The sequence below is a fragment of the Schistocerca gregaria genome, chromosome 10 (assembly GCF_023897955.1).
Source record: "Schistocerca gregaria isolate iqSchGreg1 chromosome 10, iqSchGreg1.2, whole genome shotgun sequence".
In the NCBI taxonomy this organism is placed as follows: Eukaryota; Metazoa; Arthropoda; class Insecta; order Orthoptera; family Acrididae; genus Schistocerca; species Schistocerca gregaria.
The window spans coordinates 127,828,985-127,855,436 of NC_064929.1; the positions used below are offsets into that span (position 1 = coordinate 127,828,985).

The following is a 26,452-nucleotide window of genomic DNA, read 5'->3' on the forward strand; positions in this document are numbered from 1 at the left end:
CCAAGAGATGAATACACTAAACAGATTCAGAAGGATGTAGGTTGCATTAGTTACTGGGAGATGAAGAAGCTTGCACAGGATAGAGTAGCATGGAGAGATGCATCAAACCAGTCTCAGGACTGAAGACCACAACAACAACATTTCAAAATTTAAAAAAAGAAATTATATGATTGTGATGTGTACATACAGTTTTCTGTGAAAAAAATAACAAAACAACAACAACCAAAGATGAGACAAAAAGTTTTTTGCTAACCTGTCACTGTAGTGCTTTGCACTAATACCAAGAATGTAAAACTCTATTCTCCACTTGAAGACAATGGTGTGACCCACTGAAACAAGTAACTGATGTAGAAAACAGATTTACTTATTTTTTATTATCAGTCAGACTCCTCATAATGCCTTGCTTTCTGGGCGAAATAATGGAGACTGATTTTATTTCTTAGTACTTCAGCTGTTATGATCATGCATGAGTGTCTTATACGAGTCAATACTCACATCCTTTCCAGGCAATCCAGGAAGTCCTCTGGGCCCAGGAGTTCCCGGAGGACCCACGGGTCCCGCATCTCCGGGTTCCCCTCGTACACCTTGGAAACCTTGCGGTCCCGGTGGCCCTGGTGGTCCTGCAAGACACACACCACAATGTACCCACCACATCTGTATTCATCCAATCTATTCTCTGCATCAGCTGATGTGTCTCACTATTTTTGTGCTGACTTGGTTTCTTCACTTTTACACTACACTAGTCCACTTCTGCTTCCCGTGCCCCTTCAGACGACATCTCTACAGTACATTTCCATCATCATCATCATCAACACCATCATCATTTAAGACTGATTATGCCTTTCAGCGTTCAGTCTGGAGCATAGCCCCCTTATAAAGTTCCTCCATAATCCCCTATTCAGTGCTAACATTGGTGCCTCTTCTGATGTTAAGCCTATTACTTCAAAATCATTCTTAACCGAGTCCAGGTACCTTCTCCCTGGTCTACCCCGACTCCTCCTACCCTCTATTGCTCAACCCACGAGTCTCTTGGGTAACCTTGCTTCTCCCATGCATGTAATATGACCCCACCATCTAAGCCTGTTTGCCCTGACTGTACATTTCCACTGGTCTTAAAATCCTCTCATCACAAGTCAAACGTTTTTGTTTGGTGCTTGTTAGCATTCATTATATGCCAGTGGGAACAAAGTGGAAGACTCTGTAAAATCAATCTATCCTCCTGTGTTGGAACTGAATGTGTCAGAGATGTAGTTTTGTGTGCGTTCTACCATGTGTGTTTCTTAATCTGGGCAAATGAGGAAATTTGCTAACTTCAGCTTGAAGTAAAGTAAAATAAAGAAGCTAATACCATGAATTATTATTATTATCTTTACTTTCTCAGACATTATGTCTATTTAAAAATGGAAAGTGACACAGACCTTGATCAAGCATGACTTCCTTTTAACTGTACAGTATATGTTACATTCATTTAGGAACTTTCGGGTAATTGAACATGTATCAATAATTACAGATTTCTGTAGTTGTATATACACGTTTGGATACAGCTGTATTGCGTTGATGTACTGGTGGATATTGTGTGGTATGACTCCTGTAGTTGATAGTATAATTGGTATAATGTCAACTTTATCCTGATGCCACATGTCCTTGACTTCCTCAGCCAGTTGGGTGTATTTTGCAATTTTTTCTCCTGTTTTCTTATGTATATTTGTTGTATTTGGTATGGATATTTCGATTAGTTGTGTTAATTTCTTCTTGTTATTGGTGAGTATGATGTCAGGTTTGTTATGTGGTGTTGTTTTATCTGTTACAATGGTTCTGTTCCAGTATAATTTGTATAAATCACTCTCCAGTACATTTTGTGGTGCATACTTGTATGTAGGAACATGTTGTTTTATTAGTTTATGTTGTATGGCAAGTTGTTGATGTATTATTTTTGCTACATTGTCATGTCTTCTGGTGTATTCTGTATTTGCTAGTATTTTACATCCACTTGTGATGTGATCTACTGTTTCTATTTGTTGTTTGCAAAGTCTGCAATTATCTGTTGTGGTATTGGGGTCTTTAATAATATGCTTGCTGTAATATCTGGTGTTTATTGTTGGATCCTGTATTGCAATCATGAATCCTTCTGTCTCACTGTATATATTGCCTTTTCTTAGCCATGTGTTGGATGTGTCTTGATCGATGTGTGGCTGTGTTAGATGATACGGTGCTTGCCATGTAGGGTTTCTTTTTCCAATTTACTTTCTTTGTATCTGTTGATGTTATGTGATCTAAAGGGTTGTAGAAGGGGTTATGAAATTGCAATGGTGTAGCCGATGTATTTATATGAGTAATTGCTTCGTGTATTTTGCTAGTTACTGCTCGTTCTATAAAGAATTTTCTTAAATTGTGTACCTGTCGATAATGTAGGTTTTTTATGTCGATAAGTCCCCTTCCTCCTTCCTTTCTGCTTAATGTGAATCTTTCTGTTGCTGAATGTATGTGATGTATTCTATATTTGTGGCATTGTGATCATGTAAGTGTATTGAGTGCTTCTAGTTCTGTGTTATTCCATTTCACTACTCCAAATGAATAGGTCAATATCGGTATAGCATAAGTATTTATAGCTTTTGTCTTGTTTCTTGCTGTCAATTCTGTTTTCAGTATTTTTGTTAGTCTCTGTCTATATTTTTCTTTTAGTTCTTCTTTAATATTTGTATTATCTATTCCCATGTTTTGCCTCTATCCTAGATATTTATAGGCATCTGTTTTTTCCATCGCTTCTATGCGGTCACTGTGGTTATCCAATAAGTAATCTTCTTGTTTAGTGTGTTTTCCCTTGACTATGTTATTTTTCTTACATTTGTCTGTTCCGAAAGCCATATTTATATCATTGCTGAATATTTCTGTTATCTTTAGTAATTGGTTGAGTTGATTTGTTGCTGCCAGTAGTTTTAGATCATCCATGTATAGCAAATGTGTGATTTTGTGTTGGTATGTTCCAGTAATATTATATCCATAATTTGTATTATTTAGCATGTTGGATAGTGGGTTCAGAGCAAGGCAGAACCAGAAACAACTTAATGAGTCTCCTTGGTATATTCCACGCTTAATCTGTATTGGCTGTGATGTGATATTATTTGAATTTGTTTGGATATTAAGTGTGGTTTTCCAATTTTTCATTACTATGTTTAGGAACTGTATCAATTTAGGATCTACTTTGTATATTTCCAATATCTGTAGTAACCATGAGTGGGGTAAACTATCAAAAGCTTTTTGGTAATCAATGTGCACGTAGTGTAGCGAACTTTGTTTAGTTTTAGCTTGATATGTCACCTCGGCATCTATTATCAGTTGCTTTTTACATCCTTGTGCTCCTTTGCAGCAGACTTTTGTTCTTCATTTATAATTTTGTTCTGTGTTGTATGTGTCATTAATTTCTGTGTAATGACTAAAGTTAATATTTTGTATATTGTTGGTAAGCATGTTTTGGGCGATATTTAGCTGGGTTTATTATTATTATTATTATTATTATTACTTTTATGGCCTTTATTGAACCACTGTAGTCAAAAATACAAAGTTGTAAACAAGTTGTTACACAGGGATACAATTTCGCTCAACAATAGCTTAATTTGCTATTTAGGTAATATAATTATTAAAGTCTATTCTTATATGAAAGGTGTTTTGCTCTTCTGTCTGCCCAAAATTTCTTCAGTCTTTCAGATATTTTCTTTCTTTCTTCATCTGAGACCACTCTTCCTGTACTCCTTTAATTGATTTTCATTTGTAGTCTGGTTTGCGGGTCTTGCAGTATTCTGGTTTTCTCTGTCTTGTTTTTTAGGTCATCTACCTGTAATTTTTTTCCTCTAAGGTAAGTCTTTCTGCACCCGGGATTGGAATGACTCCTTACTCTCTCCCTTAAAACCCACATCCTTTCGTCTTTCCGTCTCCTTCCCTCTTTCCTGATGAAGCAACCTTGGGTTGCGAAAGCTCAAAATTTGTGTGTGTGTTTGTGTGTTTTTTATTGTCTCATATCAACATACCAACGCTTTCGTTTGTACACACACACACACACACACACACACACACACACACACACACACACTATGAAATTATCTGGGGAAATAAATTTTAATGAATCCACTTTGGCTTCACAAGGCAAATAAATGCATAAACTGAGTGCCAACATGACATTTTGGTTCAGCAACTAACCTGGTGGGCCCCTCGGTCCGACCGGTCCGACTTGCGCGTGAAGGTACTGGTAGGCATCCGGAGACAAGCCGAATCCTAGGCCACCACCCCCAGTGGGGCCCTTGTCACCAGAGGCTTGCGAGAGAGCCAGCTGGGTGTAGAACGGCGAGATCTGAAAAGTAAAGCTACTTGAAGGTGGGTTCTTTTAAATCAAGGATAAATATTAAAATGCAAGTGTTGATTTTTCATCTTGAATAATAACCACTTTTCTGCTATTATAATTTATTTAATGACCAGTTTCATAGACTAGAAGCCATATTATCAGGTTCTTCTTCTTCTTCTTCTTCTTCTTCTTTACCGTCACCTTGTCCCACGTCACGTAGGGTCGGCGTTGCTCTTCTGGATCCTTCTCCTCCGTAGTACTCTATCCATTATCTCTTCCTTCTTCCATCCTCTCTCCCTTAGGTCCCTGGATATCTTATCCTTCCACCTCATCTTCGGTCTTCTTCTCCTTCTCACCCCTACAATCTTTATATCTTCAACTCTGTTTCCGATATACTCTACCCCTTTTCTCTGTAAGTATCCGTACCACCTCAGTCTGCAATCTTGTATCTTTTTCCCCATGGGTCTCACTTTCACAGCTCCTCTAACAAATTCATTTCTAATCCTGTCCTTCCTTGTTACCCCACATATCCACCTCAGCAACCTCATTTCTGCCACTTCCATATTCCTTTACTGGGCTACCGTGATTGGCCATGTCTCTGCCCCGTATATCATAGGAGGCCTTACCACCGACTTTCCCTTTCAACCCAATGCTCACCTTCTTGTCACACAACACTCCACTCATTTTCCTCCAGTTATTCCAACCACTATTTATTCGGTGTTGTATCTCGCTTTCCAGTCCTCCGTCCCTCTGTATGTACAACCCCAGGTACTTAAATTTGCAGACCGATTTCAGCTCATCATCCTGGATCTTGAAAGATCTCATCTACACATCCTTCAGTGCTAAATACAGGGTGTCCAGAAAAGGACTCCCTGATTTCAAAATTAAATATCTCGAAAACAAAGATCGATAGAGGAATGCAGTAAACGGTATGTTTATTGTGAAAGCTGTAAGAAGTTTATACAGCAGTTCTAAATGATAGTTACAAAAGCTGCTAACAGATGGCGCTGTAATTGCCATATGTAATGCCTATTATAAATAGTGATCTGAAGCCCAGAGTGATCAGTTCCACTATTGCAACATAATAGGAGATTAAAACCACGAACTCCATTGAACAACGCGTTTTTCTGGTGCTAGAGTACCACAGGTTAGAAGAGAGTCCTACGGCAACAAGGTGAAGTTTTCAAGCATGATTTAATGTTCCAAAAGGACCCGTTGCGAAAACCATTCATACGCTCTTCACAAAATTTCAATAAACAGGCAGCGTAACTGATTATCTAGTGGGGCATGTTGGCCGCAATCAAACCGCAGTTATGCCTGAAAATATCGCCATCGTTTCTAGAATTATTCAGCGAAATCCAATGTCATCCATCCGTAGAATTGCATCTGAGACTGGTTTGAAGCGTTCCAGCACGCAGAAAATACTGAGAAAGAGCCTACACATGTTTCCATTCAAAATTCAAATGCACCAGGCCATACCCGTACGAGCTGTGCAACAAAGGGTTGCCTTTGTTAATCAGATGCTCACAATGATTGATAGTGAAGGATTTGATGTTGGCTGCATCTGGTTTATAGATGAAGCACACTTCCACCTGAATGGATACATGAATAAGCAGAACTGGCGAATTTGGGGTTCCAAAAAGCCATATTGGTGTGAATCGAAACCCCTGTATTCTCCTAAAGTTATTGTGTGGGCTACAGTATGCAGCAGAGGCACTATTGGCCCTTTTTTCATTCGAGAAATGGTCACTGGTGCACGTTACGTTGCAATTTTGGAACAATTTGTTGCCACACAGCAAGCGTTAGAGGATCGGCCAGGTACTGAATGGTTTATGCAAGATGGAGCTCGACCACATCGGACCAAACAAGTGTTTTGCTTTCTTGAAGAATACTTCAGCAATCGAGTCATTGCTTTGGAATATCTCAAATTTACTGGTGCAGGCATGGATTGGCCTCCATATTCGCCGGATTTGACTGCCTGTGACTTTTTTTTGTGGGGCACAGTGAAAGACATGGTCTACCCGAAGCATCCCGCCACACTGGACGAGCTTGAATCGGCGATCTCTGTGGCATGTGACTCCATTTCGGTTGAGACACTATGAAATGTGATCGTGAATTTCATTCTCTGTTTGCGCCACCTCTGTAGTGCCAATGGTGAACATTTTGAAAACACTGTGATGTGATTGTTTGCAAAGATTGTTTTCATATGATTATTTCACTTATGTATGCTGATGTGAGCTGTACAGCATACAGCGCCATCTATTAGCAGCTTTTGTAACTATTATTTCAAACTGCTGTATAAACTTCTTACAGCCTTCACAATAAAAATACTGTTTACTGCAATCCTCTATCGATCTTTGTTTTTGCGATATTTAATTTTGAAATCAGAGAGCCCTTTTCTGGACACCCTGTATTCTGACTTTGTCCTGCTAATTTTCATTCCTCTTTCTTCTAGTGCCTTCCTCCAATCCTCCAGCATTTCCTGAAGTCTGTCAATGCTCTGCTCACAAAGAACCACATCATCTGCAAACATCATATTCCACGGCACTTCCTTCTTCACATCTTTCACCAGTACATCCATAATCAGGTCAAAGAGGTAGGGACTAAGCGCAGACCCTTGATGTAACCCTACTTTTACTGGAAACTCCTTTGTCATGCCCACACTACTTCTCACCTGTGTCATTGCTCCTCAGTACATTTCCTTCACTAACCTCACATACACTCCAGGAAATTGAAATAAGAACACCGTGAATTCATTGTCCCAGGAAGGGGAAACTTTATTGACACATTCCTGGGGTCAGATACATCACATGATCACACTGACAGAACCACAGGCACATAGACACAGGCAACAGAGCATGCACAATGTCAGCACTAGTACAGTGTATATCCACCTTTCGCAGCAATGCAGGCTGCTATTCTCCCATGAGGACGATCGTAGATATGCTGGATGTAGTCCTGTGGAACAGCTTGCCATGCCATTTCCACCTGGCGCCTCAGTTGGACCAGCGTTCGCGCTGGACGTGCAGACTGCGTGAGACGACGCTTCATCCAGTCCCAAACATGCTCAATGGGGGACAGATCCGGAGATCTTGCTGGCCAGGGTAGTTGACTTACACCTTCTAGAGCACGTTGGGTGGCACAGGATACATGCAGACGTGCATTGTCCTGTTGGAACAGCAAGTTCCCTTGCCGGTCTAGGAATGGTAGAACGATGGGTTCGATGACGGTTTGGATGTACCGTGCACTATTCACTGTCCCCTTGACGATCACCAGAGGTGTACGGCCAGTGTAGGAGATCGCTCCCCACACCATGATGCCGGGTGTTGGCCCTGTGTGCCTCGGTCGTATGCAGTCCTGATTGTGGCGCTCACCTGCACGGCGCCAAACACGCATACGACCATCATTGGCACCAAGCCAGAAGCGACTCTCATCGCTGAAGACGACACGTCTCCATTCGTCCCTCCATTCACGCCTGTCGCGACACCACTGGAGGCGGGCTGCACGATGTTGGGGCGTGAGCGGAAGACGGCCTAACGGTGTGCGGGACCGTAGCCCAGCTTCATGGAGACGGTGGCGAATGGTCCTCGCCGATACCCCAGGAGCAACAGTGTCCCTAATTTGCTGGGAAGTGGCGGTGCGGTCCCCTACGGCACTGCATAGGATCCTACGGTCTTGGCGTGCATCCGTGCGTCGCTGCGGTCCGGTCCCAGGTCGACGGGCACGTGCACCTTCCGCCGACCACTGGCGACAACATCGATGTACTGTGGAGACCTCACGCCCCACGTGTTGAGCAATTCGGCGGTACGTCCACCCGGCTTCCCGCATGCCCACTATACGCCCTCGCTCAAAGTCCGTCAACTGCACATACGGTTCACGTCCACGCTGTCGCGGCATGCTACCAGTGTTAAAGACTGCGATGGAGCTCTGTATGCCACGGCAAACTGGCTGACACTGACGGCGGCGGTGCACAAATGCTGCGCAGCTAGCGCCATTCGACGGCCAACACCGCGGTTCCTGGTGTGTCCGCTGTGCCGTGCGTGTGATCATTGCTTGTACAGCCCTCTCGCAGTGTCCGGAGCAAGTATGGTGGGTCTGACACACCGGTGTCAATGTGTTCTTTTTTCCATTTCCAGGAGTGTACTTCTCTGGCGTGCACTGCTCTCTCATGCTTCTCCATATTTCATCCCTTGTGAGTCTGTCATATGCTTTCTCCAAATCAATAAAAGCCATACGTAGATCGGCTTGTAGCTCCCCGTGTCTCTCCACTATCCACCACATTATCAGGTTAAATATGGTGAATCATGACATTAAAGTTGCAACATGGTCGGAACCAGACATTTCTTGTCTATGAATACATGACATAATTAGTGGATTGCCAGATAAGCAGAAAGTATGGATCCACATTTTCTCAAGTGTGCCACGAATCCAAACAGAAGACAGTAAGCTGAATATAACCAATTAATTATTGGATAAAGGGGCACAATTCCATCAGAGGGCCATAAATATAGCCAACAGCAATGCATGGAGATGCAGGAAATTCTGCTTACCTGACTGTATTTTGTGGTAAAGAAGAATAAATAATCTTCTTTCACAAAATATGAACCAATGTATGGTACATAAAAACACAGAATACAGTAGAATTATGAATATGCTATGTGATCTTCAGATCTACTACTATAATGTTACTTATTCTGCATGCTCATGAAGTAAGCACCGTTAATAGCAGATTTGCAGACCACGCAATATGTGGGTAATTCCATCAGGTATTATATTTATATCATGGATTGGTTGATATTTTGTAAAAAAAAAAGTTTATGTATGAGGCTCAGCTAAGAACTCGTTTTGTCTCCTGAAGGTGGTCCTAAACCAACTGACGTTGGTTCTTTAATGAACAAGTAAAGCTGTGTAGGCATACAATGAAGTTTCTGATAGGCTGAAGAGTTAATGTTTTTCAGTTAATATAGTGAAATTTATGATCTATCTAACACAAGGGGAAGGGAGCAGGGCAGGAGGGGGGGGGGGGGGGTGTTAAAAAAAAATCACTGGTTTGAATCTTGCTAGATGCAATTTCTTTCGTACTTTCATTTCATTTCCATAGTTATTAATGAGCACAAACATTATTTAATATATACTGACTCATAACTTTTAAACAAAAGTAATATGTTTTTTTTATTTTTAATTACTAATCACATAAACCTACTAGTATTCAGAATTTTTCTAAAATTTGGGGGAAAAATGAGAAATTTTGAATAGAAGATAATTTTTTTAAATTTCTACAGACAGATTAGTATTAGTGATGTACACAATGTTCTTATTTTACCAAGAAGACATTTTGTAAGTCTGCATTACACTTTAATTTATTTTCAAATGACTTGTACTCTATATAAATAAAAATCATTTGTCACATGTATCAAATATCATCAATTATGAATAGGTCATCAGGTTCGGTTGATTTTTTTGTTTTTGTTGTGTTTGTAATTGGCAGGACAAGTTTTGATGAACGAAAATTTTTGGAAAATCCACTGTAAAACTCAGAAACTCAAAACAATTGTGAAAGATCATCGCTAGAGCATGGCTTGACTGATTTGGTTGTTTTTTTCCCCATTAGTAATTGCAGATGGTAAACATATTTTTAGTATGAAAAAGGAAATAGAAATTGTTTTAATTTTGACAGTTCTACTGTCATGTATGTCCATAACAAAAAAATGAGTTTAACAGTCAATGCAATATACAAAAGGGGGAAAACTGTTACCAAAAACCCTTGAAAAGTTCTTGAAGGTTTTACTACAAATTGTTACATGACAGTCTAATGAACGTTCAGATGAACATAGGCTACATATTTTTGAGATATGTAATACATACGGGAGGAAGTGTTGGTCCCACAAATCTCAAAAAATTCTTGACAGATTTACTTCAGATTTTTACATGATACTCTACTGAACATTCAGATGGAAATGGACACAGAGAGGGTGGAAGGGGTTATGCATAGAGAGATGTGGGATGGACGAGATGTATGGAGAGAGGGTGGGGATGAGAAAATGGGCAGAGACAAGAGTGGGGACAAGGAATTTATGATGTATATGCAGTTCCTACACATATTCAACATTTGCGAAGTATTGCAGGTTTGCTAGTTAATAACAAAAACATATTTTCATTAAGAATTATGATTCAATTTTTCTTAATTAATCTCGCCATTCAGTAATAGGTATGTAATTCAATTAAAACATTGCATCTAGCAAGATCAAATTAGTGTCTTTACAATAATAAAGTTTTAAGCTAGGTGCTCAGATACCGACAACTAGCATATAAATCCACAAATGGTTGGCAATTAATAATTTATGGAAATTTTCTAATTTTCAAAGTTGATTTTTTTTTCTTTTTTCAGTTTTTTTGACAATAGCTGCTCCTGCTTAAGGAAACTGGTGTCTGGGAATTGACATTCAGATTCTATAAGTACATATAAAATTGGAGAGGGCCACCCCGAAACAAGCTCTTGATCTGTGACGAGCAAAAACTCGCCCACTGGCCAGCTGCGTAATGGACTGGTGGGAAAACAGAGCTGGGATATTAATCATAAAAGTTTGTAACAGTGGATATATGAGCGTTATGAGCTTGTGTCAACTTCCAAGGACTCAACTGACTATTCTACGGCCCAGAGCAGCAGCGGCAGCAGATGGGATGTACTCACGTCCGGAGCGGGTCCCGGCGGACCCGGCAGTCCCGGGATTCCGGGCTGTCCCGGTGGTCCGGGATATCCTGCCTCTCCTGGTCGTCCCGGCTCTCCTGGTCGTCCACTCTCTCCCTACAAGTCAGAAAATTGTGCACAGTGTAGCAACCTGTCTGCCGTACAGCAGTAGTAGTAATAAATGTGTAGCTTTCACATGTAAATAACAGCTCTCTACTGAAACACTCTTTCAGCACAAAAAGGCCATTAGTTTGTATTTATTTGTGTGTCAAAGTAAATTATTTACTTCCCCTGATACAGTTTACTAACCTATAGCCAGAGTAATTTATAATTTGTACAGAAACCAGATGGCAGTCATAAGAGTCGAGGGGCATGAAAGGGAAGCAGTGGTTGGGAAAGGAGTGAGACAGGGTTGTAGCCTCTCCCCGATGTTATTCAATCTGTATATTGAGCAAGCAGTAAAGGAAACAAAAGAAAAATTCGGGATAGGTATTAAAATTCATGGAGACGAAGTAAAAACTTTGAGGTTCGCCGATGACATTGTAATTCTGTCAGAGACGGCAAAGGACTTGGAAGAGCAGTTGAACGGAATGGACAGTGTCTTGAAAGGAGGATATAAGATGAACATTAACAAAAGCAAAACGAGGATAATGGAATGTAGTCAAATTAAATCGGGTGATGCTGAGGGAATTAGATTAGGAAATGAGACACTTAAAGTAGTAAAGGAGTTTTGCTATTTAGGAAGTAAAATAACTGATGATGGTCGAAGTAGAGAGGATATAAAATGTAGACTGGCAATGGCAAGGAAAGCGTTTCTGAAGAAGAGAAATTTGTTAACATCGAATATAGATTTATGTATCAGGAAGTCATTTCTGAAAGTATTTGTTTGGAGTGTAGCTATGTATGGAAGTGAAACATGGACGATAACTAGTTTGGACAAGAAGAGAATAGAAGCTTTCGAAATGTGGTGCTACAGAAGAATACTGAAGATAAGGTGGATAGATCACGTAGCTAATGAGGAGGTATTGAATAGGATTAGGGAGAAGAGAATTTTGTGGCACAACTTGACTACGAGAAGGGATCGGTTGGTAGGACATGTTTTGAGGCATCAAGGGATCACCAATTTAGCTTTGGGGGGCAGTGTGGAGGGTAAAAATCGTAGAGGGAGACCGAGAGATGAGTACACTAAGCAGATTCAGAAGGATGTAGGTTGCAGTAGGTACTGGGAGATGAAGCAGCTTGCACAGGATAGAGTAACATGGAGAGCTGCATCAAACCAGTCTCAGGACTGAAGACAACAACAACAACAGCCAGAGTAATTGTGTGGTAGGGTTCCTGGAAACCAAGAATGATACTTAAATTCTATCATACACTACTGGCCAATAAAATTGCTACACCACAAATATGACGTGCTACAGACGTGAAATTTAACTGACAGGAAAAAGATGCTGTGATATGCAAATGATTAGCTTTTCAGAGCTGTCACAGAAGATTGGTCCGGTGGCGACACCTACAACGTGCTGACATGAGGAACGTTTCCAACCAATTCCTCATACACAAACAGCAGTTGACCAGTGTTGCCTGGTGAAACATTGTTGTGATATCTTGTGTAAAGAGGAGAAATGCGTGCCATCACGTTTCCGACTTTGATAAAGGTTGCATTATAGCCTACCGCGATTGTGGTTTATCGTATCGCAAGATTGCTGCTCACGTTGGTCGAGATCCAATGACTGTTAGCAGAATATGGAATCGGTGGGTTCAGGAGTGTAATACGGAACGCCATGCTGGATCTCAACGGCGTCATATCACTAGCAGTGGAGATGACAGGCATCTTATCCGCACAGCTGAAACAGTTCGTGCAGCCCACATCTCGATCCCTGAGTTGACAGATGGGGACATTTGCGAGACAACAACCATCTGCATGAACAGTTCGACAATGTTTGCAGTAGCATGGACTATCAGCTCGAAGACCATGGCTGGGTTACCCTTGACGCTTCATCACAGACAGGAGCGCCTGCAATGGTGTACCCGATGATGGACCTGGGTGCACGATCGGGAAAACCTCATTTTTTCGGATAGATCCAGGTTCTGTTTACAGCATCATGATGGTCGCATCCGTGTTTGGCGGCATTATGGTGAACGCACATTGGAAGTGTGTATTCGTCATCGCCATACTGGTGTATCACCTGGCGTGATGGTATGGGGTGCCGTCTGTTACACGTCTCGGTCACCTCTTGTTCGCATTGACAGCAGTGGACATTATATTTCAGATGTGTTACGACCCGTGGCTCTACCCTTCATTCGATCCCTGCAAAACCCTATATTTCAGTAGTATAATGCACGGCCGCATGTTGTAGGTCCTTTACGGGCCTTTCTGGATACAGAAAATGTATGAGTGCTGCCCTGGCCAGCACATTCTCCAGATCTCTCGGCAATTGAAAACATCTGATCAATGGTGACCGAGCAACTAGCTCGTCACAATACGCCATTCAGTACTCTTGACAAACTGTGGTATCGTGTTGGAGCTGCATGGGCAGCTGTACCTGTACACGCCATCCAAGCTCTCTTTGACTCAATGCCCAGGTGCATCATGACCATTATTACGGCCAGAGGTCGTTGTTCTGGATACTGATTTCTCAGGATCTATGCACCAAAATTGCATGAAAATGGAATCACATGTCAGTTCTAGTATAATATATTTGTTTAATGAATACTGGTTTATCATCTGCATTTCTTCTTGGTGTAGCAATTTTAATGGCCAGTAGTGTATTATGACTGCACCCTTACCATTCTATGGATGCGATTATGGACTTGGAGAAAACTATTACAGAGAACTGAAGTGGCAGAAATGAGAATTTTATGACCTTTGGTATGATACAAACTAGAAGATCATAGGATGGACACTGAGCCAAGTGAGGAGCTCCATTTCCTAGGAATAGTAGCAACTATGTTTGGATCAAAGTCAGATACCAAAGAAAGCACACGACTATAGAGCAAAGGGTAGAAAAAGAATAAGATGACCATAAAGATGATGGTGCATTCAGCTTTAAATAGTTCGATTTTGTAACAAGCATAGACTTCTAACCCAAAAATATACATGATGACGACGACTTTCTCTTTACTCGCAACCACAGTCCTGCTGTATTTTATGAATGACAACCTTCCCTGCCAGCTTTGTTATTAAATTTATTTATTTATGATCATGATTCCTGCTATTATGCCATTCTTAATTAATATTTCAGTATCAAGTGCAACAATGCATTTTCTCTCATCTTAAAAGAACATCATCCTTGTCTCATTCACATTTAGATCTTAGATGTCATATGCATGTCACAGTTACTGCATGTACAGTGATAAATAAAAATGTTGTCCTGAAAAGAGTTCGACAAGAATTACAATATTAAATATCACATACTTTTATATACATGATGCGGAATCTTATTTTATTATGCATATGACATGGAATATGTAAACACATAGGGAAGACATCCTATTAATAGAAATGAATGTGCACTGATGCACTTTAATAGTGAGCTATGAACTGACATTGATACCATAGCCAAATTTGTGACTGTAAAGAGATGAATTTACTAACAGGCAGGTGGAACTTGTCTTTTCCGCCATGCACCATAGAGTGGATTGTGAACCATTCGTGTAGATGCAGATGTAGAAAAATGGTCAGTTACTGAAAATTTAACACAGGCAGATAACTGTAATTTTCTTTGAGGGGTTATTATAAAAGGAGTATGGTTTCGAGGAATTGTCACCTACCATTTGGTAGTTGAATTCAAGAGATATTACACTGCACTTTATTCAATTTTCATTCTCCTTTTTATCTTTTCTCCCCTCTCCATATCTAGGAAATGGGGTAGGTTTTGGAAAAGACATACAGTGAAACCTGGCAGGAAATCCATAGATATTCTGGTCGTATGTACAACATACTAGTGTCAACACACAATCAGTGCCTTCTCTGCGTGATAACAATGGAAATGCTGTCAATGACAGTGCTGCTAAAGCAGAGTTACTAAACACAGCCTTCTGGACTTCCTTCACCAAAGTAAATATTCCAGAATTCAAATCAAGAACAGCTGCCAGCATGAATAAATTAGAAGTAGATAACCTTGGAGTAGTGAAGCAACTTAAATTGCTTAATGAAAGCATGTCTTCCAGTCGAGACTGTATACCAATCAGGTTCCTTTCACAGTATGCTGAAGCAATAGCTCCATACTTAACAATCATATACAACAGCTCGCTTGATGAAAAATCTGAACCAAAAGACTGGAAAGCTGCACAGGTCACACCAATATTCAAGAAAGGCAGTAGGAGTAACCCACTAAATTGCAGGCCCACATCATTTACGTCGATATGCAGCAGGATTTTGGAGCATATATTGCATTCGAACATTATGAACTATCTCAATGAGAATGGTCTATTGACACACAGTCAACATATATCTAGAAAACAACGCTCTTGTGAAATGAAATGTCGTGTGGCTACGGCCTCCCATTGGTTAGACCTGCCACCTGGTGCAAGTCTTTCGAGTTGATGCCACTTGTGTGTCGATGGTAATGATATGATGATGATGAAGACATCACAACACCCAGTCCCTGAGTGGAGAATATCTCCAACCCAGCCAGGAATCGAACCCGGGCCCCTTTGCACGGCATTCCATCATGCTGACCACTAAACTACCAAGGTGGACCATCCTTGTGAAACACAGCTAGCCCGTTACTCGCGTGAAGTGTTGAGTGCTATTGACAAGGTATTTAAAATTGATTCCATATTTCAAGATTTCCAGAAGGCTTTTGATACTGTACCACACAAGTGGCTTGTCGTGAATGTGCATGCTTATGGAATATCATCTCAGTGATGTGACTGGATTCATTATTTCTGGTCAGCGTCACTGTTCATAGAGCTGACAGTCATCAGGTAACACAGAAGGGATTTCTGGCATTTCCCAAGGTAGTGTTATTGGCCCTCGGCTGTTCCTTACCAACATAAATGATTTAGGACACAATCTGAGCAGCTGTCTTAAGTTGTTTTCAGATGCTGCTGTCATTTACTGTCTAGTAAAATAATCAGAAGATCAAAACAAATTGCAAAATGACTTACAAAAAGATATCTGTATGGTGTGAAAACTGGAAATTGACCTTAAATAATCAAAAGTGTGAAGTCATCCACATAAGTACAAAAAGGAATCCATTAAACTTTGCTTACACGATAGATCAGTCACATCTAAAGGCCGTAAATTCAAATAAATATCTAGGAATCAAGAAAGTTCAAAGAAGTGCAGCACATTCTATATTATAGGGAAGAGAGGGTCTGACACGATACAGGATTTGGGATGAACACCATCAAAACAAAGGCATTTTTTGCTGTGGCGGAATCTTTACATGAAATTTTAATCACCAAATTTCTCCTCCAAATGTGAAAACATTTTGTTGCTGCCGACCTACATGGGGATAAATGATTATCATAATAAAATAAGGAAAACAGAGCTTGCACAGAAAAATATACGTGTTTGTTTTTTCCACACATTGTTTGAGATTGGAATACTGCAGCATTATTGTGTAGGTGATTCAAAGAAAAGAAATTCCCAACTTTTGCTGCACTGGAATAACTCAATGGCAACAGATGAAAATTTTTATGTGAGTGGTCGCCTTAAGCACTTTGGCTAGCCGAGCACATCTCCCTTGAGACCAAAGTCTCCATACGCCACACACTGCAGAGTAGTGTGCCGTGTTCATTATTCCTGTCCACTCGCAGACTTACTGTATTACCACGAGAGGTCACACATTATAGTGCATTTGCACAGAAAGAGTAGTGTGCCGTGTTCATTATTCCTGTCCACTCGCAGACTTACTGTATTACCACGAGAGGTCACACATTATAGTGCATTTGCACAGAAAGATCAATGTCCGAAATAACATACACCATACTTATATAAACACCTGACAGCATACCAATCTCTCATTGCAGTTGCACAATAATGTCTGACCTCTCATGGGAATGCTGTAGGACTGTGATTGAAGAGGAATAATGGACAGAAGACACTGTTCTGTAGTATGTGACAGATGGAGATTTGGGGTGGAAGGGAGACTTGCTCATATAGCCAAAGCAGTTATGGCGATCACTCTCATCAAGTGGGAAATCTGGTGCTGAATTCCAATTCGGTGCAAATTTTCATCTGCCCCATTGAGTTATTTCAATACCCCAATGCGGCAAAAGTCAGAAATTTCTTTTGTCAGTACCATCAGTAGTGATAAATAAATAATAGCTCACAGGCAAAGCCTTCAGAAAGGAAAACTCATAGTCACACCAGCAAGCACACCTTACACTAGTGTGTGTGTGTGTGTGTGTGTGTGTGTGTGTGTGTGTGTGTGTGTGTGTGTGTGTGTGTGTGTGTGTGTGTGTGTGTTTCTCAAGAAGGCTTTGGCCACAATCTCAAATGTATCAGTACTTTTGTTGTGCGTGTCTGCATCACAATATGTCATCTTTATGGTGGTAATACTCTATCCTTTTCATGATATTGTGGATACTCCAACTTGGACTTCTCATTGTTTTAAATCACAGCCAGATATCGATAAATTATTATCACGAAAACTGTGATTTTCGATAACTTGCGATTTGTAACAGATATTCACTGTCGCGGCCACCCCTGGAGTTCACAGATAAGAGTGGCCATATGTGTGTGAGGTGTTCATGTGTGAATGTGTTTGTGTTTCTCTGTCTGGTGAAGGTCTTTGTGCTGTAGTTAAAAATCGAACAGACCACTGCTCAGCATCTGCTCTTCACAGTGAATAGCACTCTATTCTAATCTGTACTGTTATTGCAATCTAGTAAGACTTACCCTGGGTCCAGGAATAGGAACTGTTTCGACATGGGTCTGTGGCAAACTGGGTCTTTCTCCAAATTCCCTTCCACCTCCAGTCTGCAAAAGAAACGGTTCTGTTACTGTACAACTAGACTGTTACAAAATGACAACTGAAGGAAAGTTATGGATTAACAGACACAAACCTCCAATAAAACATTTATTTTTGTTAAATCTGAAAATAAGCTTTGCTCTCTGCTCCTCTCCTTAAATGAATAAATCAAGCACTTCCATTCCCTTTACATGCCAAGCTCCCATTGTAAGGCAATACACATTATAATACAAAAATTCTGCTACATTTTAAAAAATCTTGTCCTATAAAAATGGCGATGTGCACAAGGTGCTTTTCAATTTTAAATGTTTTATTTACGACAAACCTTTATACAATGTGTTACATTTTATTCATGTAGCAACTTGGCATCATATACAACTCAAAATGAACACATTTTATAATGCACATGTTTTTATATAACAAACATTTACATAAATATACAGTTTGATTTCCATTTCTTGTAATGCCATACTCAAACTTTTATTTCATATATTAGATGATAACTAATGATACGGGATATATTCCACGTACAGACACTATGTTACAGAGCTGAAGACAACAAAGTCTGTCAAAACCAATTGTTAGTAATTAAAGAAATGTTTTTGCAACCTTAGCTTTTTTTCCCCATTGTATTTGGTTGTAGCGGACACACTGATCTACCGTGCTGGCACCTTTAGAAAGTTTTTACCAAGTCAAACAGATCACTGCTTTAATTTCTCAGCTTGAGGAAATTGAACTAAAGTTATTTGCATTCGTGTTCTGATTGGGGAATGTGGATTGGCTTCCTGAATGCCAAGTGACTGACTCATCTGTCTCCCTACCACTCGACTAACACATCAGAAAAATGTTGCTTACCTTCCACCTACATCTCAACAATTAATTATATTGGTGAGGTGAAACCATTTGTGTACTAGAACTAATCATCACATTACAAGGCTACAGCACATTTTCAAACAAGAGGCAAATAATTCACAACTGACCAATATAACACTGAATCAAACCTCTGCAATGGTATAATCACAAAAAATATCTCCATAAAATTGTGCCATTCAAAAATTTAAATCTGGAAGTGTTTATCAACTTCTCCTTCAGCTTAAAAGCTGGTAACATGTCAACCACTTGAAGAAACTCGTAAACAAAAGATTTCAGTTGTTGAATTTCAAAATGGAGAAATTTTGTGTCAAAGGCAAAAAATTTACTTCACGATATCAAAAGTGTTTGGTGCAGAGAAATTTAAACTGTAAGATGTACAAGGTGCATGAGAAAAGTAACTAGACCGATTTTTTATCTACCAAAGTTTTTATTTTTTCCAAACATTAATACTGTCACCTTCAAAGCAGTTCCCTTTCGTAACTCTACACCATTAGACTCATCGTTTCCAGTCTTGGTAGCAGTGCAGAAAGGCTTCAACCAGTACAGCCTTTAACATGTCGGTCACATTTTTCTGAATGTCCTCGAGACTCCCAAAAAGACATCCTTTTAACATTTAAATTTGGGAACAGAAAAGATTCACAGTGACTCAGAACATGTGAAATGGTGAGGGGAGAGGGTGGGGGAGAGGGAGGCTTAGGAACAATAAGAATGACTTTTGAGGTCAAAGGTTCCATGATGGAAATGGCCTTGTGACATGGAATGTTGTTGTCATGCAGCATCTACTTGTGCGCGGTGTCCGGTCCCATTTGATTCACCCTTTTCCTTAGTCATTCAGAGACATCTTTATAAAACACTTGGTTGACAGTTTGTCCTAGTGGAACACTCTCACAAGAGCATGCACATGTTCAACATTTTCATTGGTTTTTGAAGGTGAAGGTCTTCCTGAGTGAGGTTTGTCTTCAATGTGTTCTCAACCTTCCAGAAATGATTTGTGCCAGAGAAAAAATGGTGCTCTTGATAAGGAATGTACCCCAAAAATCTGTTTCAACTTTGAAAAGATCACACTTGCAGATTCTCCATGTTTAACACAAAACGTGATGGTATAATATAGCTCTAAATTTGGCTGTTCTATTTTTGTTAATACCCAATAAAACACAACGTCATAGATGCTGCTCTCAAAAATCACGTGATGGCTGTATGCAGCTGAAACTTGAACTGACATCTGGAAGGAATGGTCTACACAAATAGAACAATACAACACTGTCAGTCTCATTACTTTTTTCACACACCTAATACACACACTTGGAACCATTAACATGTTTCCTCGTTTCATATTTGTTATTGCAATTATAAGTACTAACTCCTCTTTCTGAAATATCTCACACAACATAAACTGTGTTACATTGAGGTATATATTTATTTTCATGTCTGCTACAGGACATTTTATTTGTTTTATTTTTTCTCACACATTTCAAGATTAGTGCTTAAATCATGTTAAAATTGCATATTTCAGCTTCATTATAAACTGCATTTTGAATATACATTTTGTGAAATAGTGTTACTACCCTTCTCCTTGCTTGTTCACTTTTTTGACTGTTTTCAGTTTTAGAACACATTCTAAATCAAGCAAGCCACCCCCACCCCCAAACAATCAACTACCACCTGTCCAAAAATGTAGCAGCAACATTTCACTTACCGGCTGCACTGTCAGCTCTGGTTCAGGTTCATCTGAAATAAAATAAAATAGTAAATATTAAAAAGGGAAACTTATTTTTATTTTGTTTAGCATATAGCAAAACCACAGAAAAGTATGACACACATGAAACAGAAAAATAATATGGAATAAAACAAACATAGCAAAATATTACAAACTAGTGTAAAATTATAGGAAGTAAACATTTAGAGAGATTATCAATTTTACAGTTGCACACTAACTCAATGTCCAGAGAGATTAACCTAGCAATAGGCTTTGGAGAGGCTTTTCCAGTTCCCCCTCTGGAGACGCTTTTCCAGTGTCCTTGAAATATTTTAATTTTAATTTCATGAATAATGCAGTCTACTGCTTTCTCAGTGCACACCAGTGACATTCATGGCTGTGTACGATCTCCAATTTACAGAGGAACGCTTTGTATCTTGCTTCCCGGCATCTGGTGTAGCTTCAGATTTTTCTAGATGGCTGCACGAATGTAGGTGGTACAGCTGGGTTAGTGTGACTCCCCATGCATTCTTCTGTAATTAGCAGTATCCACTTAGACCATCAATAAAAAACATTAGAACACTATGAAGATAACAATGTTTCATATTACAGCTGAGGGACGACAGAAGACACACAAAATTATGATATAAATATCGCCTCAACACGGTAGTATTAATCATTGCCCTGTTAGCACTGCCATCAGGCTTTGCAATTGGTTACTAAAGAGAGGACATTCCTAAAACAGTCATCACCACTTTATGTGGATTGTTTGAGACTCTTTGCCCAACATTTGGCTTACGTAACAATTCCTTCTGCACCGTCAAATGTGATAATGTTTTTCAAAGTGTTTGTGATTCGTGTAACTTGAGATGGGACTTAGGAACCAGGCCAATATTTAGATCAGTAGATGTGGAAAACTGCCTAAAACTCACATCCAGGCTGTCTGGCACACCGGCCCTACAGTTAATCTGTCAAGCAGTTTCAATATGGGTCTGAGGTGCCTCTCTGTGTCAGAACAGTAGCTGCATTGATGTGCTTGCTATCCAGGTGGGTTCCTCAGTTCATATACGAGGCATGTTGAGAAAGTAACTGTAGTAGATTTTTATATTATTTGAGGAAAATTGTATTTAAAGAAAAACAGTTACAGGGTATTCTTCACAGTTGTTGACTATTTTTTCCCCATAATTGCCAACCACATTCAAAGCATGTGATGAGCCTCTGTTCAAGCTCCTATCAAAGAACTTTCCACCAGCTCCTTTCCCCACTTCAAAACCTTACTCTGCACCTATTCGTCAGGTGAAAATTTAATTCCACTCATGGGTGCTTTCAGGAAGGTGAAACAACACCTCAAGCTGTGATTTTTTTCCTAAAATTGTGGTTTTGACTTTTTTGGCATATGGGGAATAAGTGCAATGCCACTGTGACAACTACTTTTTTGCCTCATTGCATGTGTTGAGTCACCCATGTTTCATCTTCAGTCACAACAGAGCTCAGAAAATCCTCACCTTCCAGTTCAAGTTGCAGATGAAACTCGTAGTTGCTTCTGATTCCTCTCTCTCTCTCTCTCTCTCTCTCTCTCTCTTTTCCATCAGTTGTTTTGGGATGCATCTTGTTCACAGTTTCCAGTATCCCAGTGTTTCTGTGAATGTCTCATACAAAAGTGTTCTAGGGAGTTGTGGAAACATTGCAGAAATTTCATCCACTGTCAACTGGCGGTCGTCATTAACAATTTCTTCAATTTTTTGCATCATCTCTTTAATCAAAATGGAAAGTCTTCCAGTCCTCTGTTCACCACGAACATTTACTCTTCCTCCTCTAAACTCCCTACATCATTTAAACATGCTCATTCTGTTCATAACACCTTCAGAGTAAACTCTTTTGATTCCTGAAAAAATTTCAGTAGGTGTTATTCCTTCTGCGAGCAGGAAGCAAGTGACAGCAAGTGGCTCACACTTGGAGGGATTTCTTACTGACATCTTTCACAAAACTAGACAGAACAACATGAGTTTAGATAGTTACATCTTCCTTTGATGTTCGCTCTAGTCAGGGGATCCACATCTACTATACCTAACACAAGAAAGGAAGCTAATCACCTACCTGCTGTGAAGCATTCACTAGTTAATTACAACAAGTGGGGATAAAGTATGATGATGCTACTATAATATTCAGTTTGTTCCTTAATAATGTCTCACACACACACTGACTCTCTTTTCAAAAGTAATTACGAGACATATTTATTCTATAATAAGATTCTTGTGTAATAATAAGTAAAAGCTGCCACGTGAAACATGTTGCACACAGAACTGGAAATTGAAAGGTTGCTGCAGAAAGAAGGTAGCTGCTTTCTTGGAGAGTTTGGAGTTTGGGTCCTGTTGCACATGTGAGCGTGTGTGTGTCTGTGTGTGTGTGTGTGTGTGTGTGTGTGTGTGTGTGTGTGTGTGTGTGTGTGTGTGAAGCGGGGGTACAGTAAGGAAAGGAAAGACATATTTCTTTCTGTTGAAAGAAGAGGTAACTCCACTTCCTAGGTATCTTGTTATTAAAATGATGCCACTAGCTTGTTTACCTCCGGTAAATTACTTCTCTGCTCCCATCAACTTTGAGGTCATTATAGTTGGAGTGCAAGCTCAGATTAAGGAAGGACGGCTGTGTCCTTTGGGAGGACGCATTCGAGTGTTTTTAGGGAAATCACAGAAAACCTAAATAGATATCCGGACATGGGTTTGAAACATCCTCCTCCTGAATATGAGTCCAGTGAACTGAGTGATGTGCTACCTCATTCAGTAACACTATTACCAACAGCAGTGTGTTTGTCAGTTGCGTCTCATGTTTTCTTTGTCTTCTAATAAACATACCAGATTATACTGACAGCAGAACAATGAGTAATTTGGAAGGGACTAGTGCTGTATATGAGCCTGCTGTTGTGGAATAACTTGCTACTTATGAAGATGGTTCAAACAACAATCATATTTCCATGTGGTAAAAGGAAAAGTGAGAAGTTTTGAAACATAGTGAATGAAAAAAAAATTGAAGCTAATACATGAAAAACTGTAAGTACCTGGCTCTGACTGTTCATGTAAGTACTGGCAATTTCTAAACTTACTGACTGTGAAACAGTGTGTCTTATAATTTTAATAAACTGGATGAAAAGTGAGCAAAATATATTTATTCATAATGCCTCATGCACTGTGGACATATATTGCACCTGATGAGTGAGATATGAGTTTAAGACAAGAAAAATGCCTTCCAACTGAAGCACGTTTCGCAACAAGTGCTTCAGTTGAAAGGAGTTTTCTTGTCTTAAACTCATAAAAAACATATTTTCACGATTGCTTATTAGCTCTTGCTTGTAACTCAATTGAACAACTAGTACTACAAGTAGTTAAGGCTGAGACACACGGTATAATGTTGTCATCGAAAGACTTGGCAAGAAGAAGGATCATCAAGTTATCTTTGATTTTACAAGTAACAATGCTCAAACACCAAACCTAGCAGTATATTTGCAAACAAAAGTGAGAGCCATTATTATTATTATTATTTCTTTCTTATCTCAGACGTTATGTCTGGTCAAAAGTGGAAAGTGACGCAAACCTTGATCAAGTGTGACTTCCTTTTGACTGTACGGTATATGTTATATTGCATTTAGGAACTTTCGGGTAATTGAACATGTATCAATAATTACGGATTTCTGTATTATTATTATTATTATTATTATTATTATTTACAACAGTAGTAGCAGTAGCAGTGATGATGATAGTAGTAGTAGTAGTAGTAGTAGTAGTGGTTGTTGTTGTTGTTGTTGTTGTTGTTATCATCTTAGTGGTGGTGGTGGTTGGGGGGGGGGGGCTGTGGTTGTGTCTTTAGAAACGCCAGGTATGCTCACATAACTAATGAGCAGGTATTGAAAAGAACTGGGGAGAAGAGAAATTTGTGGCACAACTTAACTAGAAGAAGGGACCGGTTGGTAGGACATGTTCTGAGGCATCAAGAGATCACCAATTTAGTATTTGAGGGCAGCGTGGTGGGTAAAGATCGTAGAGGGAGACCAAGAGGTGAATACACTAAGCAGATTCAGAAGGATGTAGGCTGCAGTAGGTACTGGGAGATGAAGCAGCTTGCACAGGATAGAGTAGCATGGAGAGCTGCATCAGACCAGTCTCTGAACTGAAGACCACAACAACAACAACAATAAAATGGAAGGAAAGGCGATTGTCCAATATGTTTCCTGGCTGCCCCAGAATTTAGGCCCATGATCTGCCATTGGAAACTTCTTCCTAATATGTAAGAATCATTAAGAAACTACACGACGAAGAAACTTTTCACACCATTTTGCAGCACTGTTATCTTGTTCACGTATACAGATCTACCAGCCTTGTACTATACAGATCTACAGGCCACAACTACACTGTACAGAATGGAATCCTGCAGAAGGCTGAGATAGGAGGGCTCACCTGCACAGACTGGACAGCACTCGCCCAGTGGAATGTACTGCTGCGTAGCACACACCAGATCTTCACAAATGACGTCTCTGCACCTGTCATCTGTAACAAGAAATGTGAAATTGTAGAGTCATTTTTAAGGGTTTCACAACATTCCATACACTATGGCTCGAGAAGAGAAGGCACTGAGACAGACATGTATTGTAAGATAGCAAGGTCGAACAGCTCCACTTGTTGAGGACATAGCTGGTACGCGGCTGTTGACGATGATATAAATCTTATGTAGAAAAAATTTATTTATGGAAATATAAAAAGTTTAAGATTCAGAAGAAATTTTGGGTGCTTTAGGATTGTCATACCTCATTTTACAGCCCTGGTCTGTATTACAAAGTGCCCATCTGGGAACCAATTACCAGTTGCAAGTTGCCTATCTAACAGCTTCCACAGGCCTCAACAATTTAACTTTCAATACTTTGACTAATTATTGACAAAATTTACAAATTTAAATTGCTCTCATCATCTACTCATTTAGAGCTATAGTCTTATGTCACAGGTTTAACACAATAAGATAAGTATGACAGAAACTGTGTGTTCATATTGAGGCAGTGTATCCCAAGGTGTACAAATGCCCACAATTTATTCATTCAGTATTTCAGATTGAGAGCACTTATCAACTTCCAACAAAACTTACATGTAATTCCAAACCTTCAAAAAACTTTTTCTTGCTTATAGCTCCACAAAATGTAGAAAGGAAAAAAAAGTATGTTGCTTACTACCTCTTCGTTGCTTGTGCAGTAAAACTTTAGCATCAAGTATGATGTTTTAATTTACTATTTTGTTATTACCACCTCTATTCACAACATATGTTTCAGGCGATATTCACGTATACCACAGAATGTGCCCACCAAGTTATGTCACTGTATGGCACACAGTTCAGGGGCTATGATGTCATAAACACTGTGATATGTCAAAACCAACTTTTGCTTAAAATGGAGGGCAAATTACACAGACTATACTCACTCACTGTTTGATAATGAGAGCATTAGTAAGTACCAAAAACTTTAAGCATAATTTCAAACCTTTTCTAAACTTTTGCTCACTTACATGCTTAACGTAAAATATTTAACACATTCAGTCATTTGCAAAGGAATGAGAAGTTTGAAGCTGTTTTATACATGGGAGTTAAAATCTTTAATGAACTGGGTTTTACTGGTTCTCTTCTAAATAAAGAACATCTTCCCTACTTTCTAAATTTTGTAGCTATAGAAATATTAATACTCGAAAATTATGTTGCATGGTTATCCAAATGCTTGAATGCAAACCTTCCAAAAATTTGATGTTACTAAACTGTAGCTCTCATTCTTCTGTATCCACAAATGTATATTTAAAACAGGAGAAAACATCAGCAAAATGTCAAAAATATAATATTTTGATACACTTTGTACAGGGGTTGGGAGGGAGTGCCATGAATATAACACCAAAAATCTTGACCAGTGGGAC

General features: G+C 39.6%; 1 protein-coding gene across 2 annotated transcripts in view; it reads right to left on the bottom strand.

The window, feature by feature from the left end:
• Window positions 1-26,452, bottom strand: part of LOC126293286 (collagen alpha-1(I) chain-like) — a 246,853-nt gene that overhangs the window by 108,385 nt on the left and 112,016 nt on the right. For both annotated transcript variants that reach the window (XM_049986407.1, XM_049986406.1), the window contains 6 exons: window positions 24,965-25,054; window positions 20,517-20,548; window positions 17,875-17,955; window positions 11,028-11,141; window positions 4,195-4,345; window positions 496-620 (listed from right to left, as the gene is read on the bottom strand). In XM_049986407.1, the coding sequence (XP_049842364.1) occupies window positions 496-620; window positions 4,195-4,345; window positions 11,028-11,141; window positions 17,875-17,955; window positions 20,517-20,548; window positions 24,965-25,054 (593 nt within the window). The remainder of the gene's footprint in view (window positions 1-495; window positions 621-4,194; window positions 4,346-11,027; window positions 11,142-17,874; window positions 17,956-20,516; window positions 20,549-24,964; window positions 25,055-26,452) is intronic.